This window comes from Pelophylax lessonae, assembly GCF_965119305.1.
Source record: "Pelophylax lessonae genome assembly, contig: HAP1_SCAFFOLD_916, whole genome shotgun sequence".
Lineage (NCBI taxonomy): Eukaryota > Metazoa > Chordata > Amphibia > Anura > Ranidae > Pelophylax > Pelophylax lessonae.
The window spans coordinates 12,098-17,789 of record NW_028119441.1 but is presented as its reverse complement, the minus strand read 5'-3'; the positions used below and the strand labels follow the sequence as shown (position 1 = coordinate 17,789).

Sequence of the window (5,692 nt, the reverse complement as noted above, 5' to 3'; positions counted from 1 at the left end):
AACTCCCAATTAAAAGCTAGTCTAGCTCGAAGAGTCTCTCTCCCTGAACTTGCGTCCCATCGCATGCCCCATATCCGTGTCGACACCGCTCCGTTAGTTAACTCTCCCAAAATCACACACAACTATACACAATATATATATAAAATAAAAATCCCTATTGCTGTACAACTTGTTTGCTTTAAAACACTGAATTTAAAAAAAAAATAAATAAAACAATAAAATAACTGCATTGTGATAGATATAAGGAAATAAAAAAAAAAAAAAGACAAGGTCTATTTAATGCAACAACCAGCTTGAAAAAAAAAAAAAAAATACATAACCGTTTATTTTATAAAACTATAATATTTATTCTTTCTTTATTTATTAATTCTTATTTATTGAAAAAAATTAAAGCTTACAAATATAAAAAAGATTCAAAATGTCGTCATTTTTCTGTATTTTTATTTGTTTTTTTTATTATTCTCTTACGTTTTAATTATGTTTTTTTTTTTTCTAGGCATGTAGACTTGCACAATTTTGTTTTCATTCTAAGCAATTAAAAAAAAAATAGAAAAAAATATATAATAAAATACCCCGGCCAGGAAGACCTTTTTTTCTTCCCAGGTAAAGTAAAAGCGATAAGATTAGAAAAAAAAAATGGATAAAAATGTGAAAATATCCCACAGTTCCTTATTAGGGGAAGATACAATATTTATTTCTTGTCTCCTGGGAAGAGGCTCTTCTATCTATTGTCCTCCCATCTCTCTCACTGCTGATGCTTAATTTTCAAAACTTCTATATTGCCAAGGGACCTACGACATCAGCCAAAGAATTACCCAGCAAGTACAAAATCTGATCCAGGGAGCTACTTGTGAGCAGAGGGGAGAGTTTTTCCTACAGGTTTCCAAGGAGAGTGGGAGAGAGAAGGTTTGACTCTGTCAGTGCAAGCCTTTGGCTTTTTTTTTTTTTTTTTTAATTTGGAAAATACACATTTGGACCTACAAGAGGGGACCTTGCCTATAGGAAAAGTTGCTTTCTTTATATAAAACGAAGAAAAATGTCTACTTCATTCCCAGGACTTGTCCACGATTCAGAGGTATTTTTTTTTGATCCTTTTATTTACTCGTTTTTTTTTTTCCCTGTCCCTCATAATCCAAGCTAGCTAGCGTTACAGTGAACTAACGTGTGCTCCTTAAAAAAAAAAAATCTTGCAGAAAAGATAGCAAGAAAATTCGTTATGACATCTGTCGCCTAAGATGGCATTCTGCAATACAACAGTTGTTATAACGAAAAGGGGGACAAAAATAATCCCTCATAGTGAAGCCACAGACTAAGGGGGCATGATGCTGCACGGCTCAACTGATCAGCTAGCACATCAGAAGTCCTGATAGACAAGGCTGCGATGCTGGTGTGGGGTGTGTGTTTATTTTGGGGGAGATGTAGGATTTTCCTTTATTTCTGGGACTGGAATTCGCCTTGAATGCTCAGTTTTAGTACAGTGTAAGTGGAGCTTAGTGCAGATTTGGACCCAATTGTGAATTATTATTATTATTATTATTTTTTTATTGTGTGTGCTGTAGAAGTCTACCTACAATGTTTGAGTGGAAGATAACTTCACAATAGTGGCTCTGCTGTCGGTGCATGCTATTTTAAATGACAAACCTATTTTTTTCCCTTCTCTTTTTGTCTCCCTTCCTTCCAGATACGTCATGACGGATCAAACAGTTACCGTTTGATGCAACTTGGATGTCTTGAGTCTGTAGCCAACTCCACTGTCGCCTATTCCTCCACGTCTCCTCTGACTTATTCCACCACTGGCACCGAGTTTGCTTCGCCGTATTTCTCGGCTAACCACCAGTACACCCCTTTGCACCACCAGTCCTTCCACTACGAGTTCCAGCACAGCCACCCAGCCGTCAACCCAGACGCCTATTCATTAAACTCCCTGCACCATTCACAGCAATATTACCAGCAGATCCACCATGGGGAGCCCACAGACTTCATCAACTTGCACAATGCCCGGGCACTCAAGTCTTCTTGCCTGGACGATCAGAGGAGGGACTTTGGCTGTCTAGATGCGTATAGGCGCCATGACCTGTCTCTCATGAGCCATGGATCCCAATATGGCATGCACCCAGATCAAAGGCTTTTGCCAGGCTCTAGTCTGGGACTTGCCGGGGCTGGAGGGGAAGACTTCCAGGTAAAGCATATGCACTGGTTTATGTTTTTAATATAATATATACCATACACCTAAAGCAGAATTTTCATTGTATAGTCTCCTTAGACTGGGCGTGGCTGGGAATCAGGGCTGTGCAGCACAAATACATGTAAATAGTAGTTAAAAGAAGGGCAAAAAAAAATGTAAATGCTTATAAAATACAATGTAAAGTTTCATTAATTACATGTATAATTATGCTTCTATATTATAACAGTAATTAATAACGAAATAACTGATATTATATCATCATCCGCTTTTAAAAATTACCTTTAAATGGATTGATCATTAACGGAAATTTCTTCAATATATTTAGACAAATAGGTTAATTTAAATAAAAGAAATATAAAATTGTAAAGATATTTGTATGGTCCCGCTAATGTTGGCGTGGCTCTAAAAAAAAAAAATCAAAATAATCATTAAAATAATTTCAGGAAATGCCTTCTAAATATGTTGTGCAATCTGCATGCATTGATAATTGTTTATCTATAAGTGGATAGCTAATATATATATATATATATATATATATATAATATATATAATATAATAGTAAATATAATAACAATATTAATTATAATGTATAATATAATATAATATATACAGTATATATATATATATATATATATATATATATATATATATATATATATATATATATATATATATATATTTCTTAAATGAGTGAACTTTAATGAAGAGAAAGAAAGAAAGAAAGTAAAAAAGAAAGAAAGAATGAGAAAGAAAGAAAGTAAAAAAGAAAGAAAGAATGAGGAAGAAAGAAAGAAAGGAAAAAGAGAGAGAGAGAGAGAGAAAGAAATATAATAATACTCGTAAGAATTATAGAAGTAGATAAAATTAAATAATAATAATAACTATAATTATCATAATGGCATGAACATATATATATATATATATATATATATATATATATATATATATATATATAAATGTAAGTATATAGGATGATGGTATAGAAAGAAGGTGTATCATTTTAAAAGTTAGTGGTGTGTAAAAGGAGTGTCAGTTAAACGTGACTTTTCTTGTAAAAGCGAGTAAATCATTGTATTAGCTCACGTTCCACAATTCTCGCTCAAGGCTCTTTAAAGCGAATAACCCTCTACAGCTTAGGAAAGCCATTTCTTCTTTTTACAACTGCCCGCGTCTGCTGCTGATTTTTCTCTATCCGTACAAATTTTCTCCCCATCGCCAGCCAGCGAGCATGGCATCTTTCAAAAGACGGATTAGGGCATTTGCAAGAGGCAGTACAAAAGATAATTCCCCAGCAAAAGAGCACCGTAGTTGATCCAATTTACTACTTAAAGCCATTCAACTAGTCATTTTATGCAATGTCATCCGACCAAACAGCATGTTTCGCTTTACTAGAAAGACCTGGTAAAAACAGTAACTAATCCATAGGTCGGACGGAAAAAAAAAAAAAATACCAGCTGTCCAGTTTTGGCATAGTCATTTTTAAGTTTGCTTCAACTGTCAACTAATATTAAAGAATCATTTTTACCCTTTAGGATTTACTTACTGTAGGTCTTTTTATGGTAAAAATATTTTGACTAAAAGTGTAATGATATCAATATATAATCTAGAACTACACATTAAAATAATCATTTGTTATGTTTTATTTTTTATTTAAGGATTGCTAAAAAAAAAATAAAATGCTTTTTATTTTGTATTAATATTACTTGGTAATAATTTATAGAGAATAATTACTTTTAGTTAGCTGCAATTCCTTTTCTTTAATTGGTTGAGTTATATTTAAAATATTTTAAAGATGTTAAATAATGAATGCTACAAATGTAAATTATTTTCCCTGTGTGGAATAATAAGTGAGCCCCCCAATACTTTGCAGTGTGCTTAAGTCAACGGAACAGATGCAAACAGTCTCGATGCCGCTAGAAGCATCTTTGAGCCCCCTAAAAAGATTTTCCATGGCCAACAAAAGCTCCTGTCACACCTTTTCTCATCACTGGGATAATTTATACAGGGCTCAGAATTTTGCCTTCTATCGATTTCATAATCACTTTAAAGCAGAACCCAAACGTGTGTTTAATTTTCTGAGCAGATTTTACAAGTCGCTTTTTAGACGCAGGAGAGAAAGAAAATGTAAAGACTGTAATAGGGGTGACATAACCTGGTTGACTTATCCCACCATTTGCCAAGCTGGCTTCTTTTCTTATTCCTCCCCCTGTCTCGCATCTAAGAGGCCTGCTCAGCATTTCAACTTTAAAATATGGAATTATAGACATTAGGAATTCGGTAAATTTGCATCATTGTTGGAGAAACAGGAATTAAATATCCCTTTATATATATATATATATATATATATATATATATATATATATATACTATTCAATCGTGTTTTCTGGCGTTAGGTATTTTGCAAAATACATCTCATCACTATCATCAAAATTGCAGAGAAAGTAAGAATTATAATAATAATAATAACAATAATAATAATTATTTCTACTACTATGAATAATAATAATAATTATAATAATAGTAATAATAATAATATACTAAGAACATCACTACTATATTTTATAAACCATCATGTATTCAAGCTTATATAAATATAACATTTAGCCTGTATAATTATATTGCACTACTAATATTATTATCATTTTTTTTTAATCATGTGTTTAATATAAACTATATAGATATAAAGAGAGAAATAGATAAAAATATATCAACGCAATTTAAAAAGCACAATATCCATTGTGATGTTATGAATGTTAATAATATTCATCATCATCCCAATATTTAAAATTGAAGATTGAGATACCCTTCCAACAATACAGATTTTAAAGGGATTAATAATATAGTTACTAATATTTAAAATATTTACTTTTGTACACAGTGACATACCAAGAAATAACATTAATGTGCACTTTATAATTAGAAGTATTATAATGAATATTATTAATATCAATTATGATAGTGATAATATTTGCACAGTCGCTATTTAAACAAAATAATTTAGTAATAATATTGTATTGCATGGGTTGTTATTCGTAATAATAATGATAATGATAATAATAATAATAGGAAGAAAAATAAAAAATGTAATAACAATAAAAATAAATACTTTCGTATGCTTATATAATTTCTATTTTAATAATTTTATCTTGAAGGGATCAGTGGAGGCGCAGTGTGGATTGGTACTAAACAGCCAAGGAGGTGTGATAAGAAGAGGTAACTATTTCCTATTTACTACAGACAGTTGAAAAAGAGTCTATTGCCAAGTTTGTTTTTTGACAAATCTTTCTAGCTGGGCACTGGTAAAGAGTTTATGATGTGTTCCAAGTTTATTGATTTGTATTTTTTTAACTTTAATAGCAAAGGGGGCTGTGATTGTCTTTGAGATATCATAATTTGAGATATAATACCAAATTCACTAGCATAGTAGCTCTTGCAGCTACCAGTCTGGTGAAAGAGGGAAGAGTGCGGGATTACGCTATATGTTAATTTTTTGGAATTCAATGTTTC

At 31.7% G+C, this 5,692-nt stretch overlaps 1 protein-coding gene across 1 annotated transcript; it reads left to right on the top strand.

Annotated features, from left to right (window-relative positions):
* Nucleotides 1-681: 681 nt before the first annotated feature.
* LOC309544092 (transcription factor AP-2-delta-like) lies at nt 682-5,398 on the top strand (the record flags this gene model as incomplete). The annotated part of the gene is made up of 3 exons (XM_082276474.1): nt 682-1,075; nt 1,682-2,179; nt 5,338-5,398. Coding segments are annotated over exons 1-3 (598 nt in total), but the record flags the coding sequence as incomplete, so codon positions are not given.
* Between the last annotated feature and the right edge of the window lie 294 nt (nt 5,399-5,692).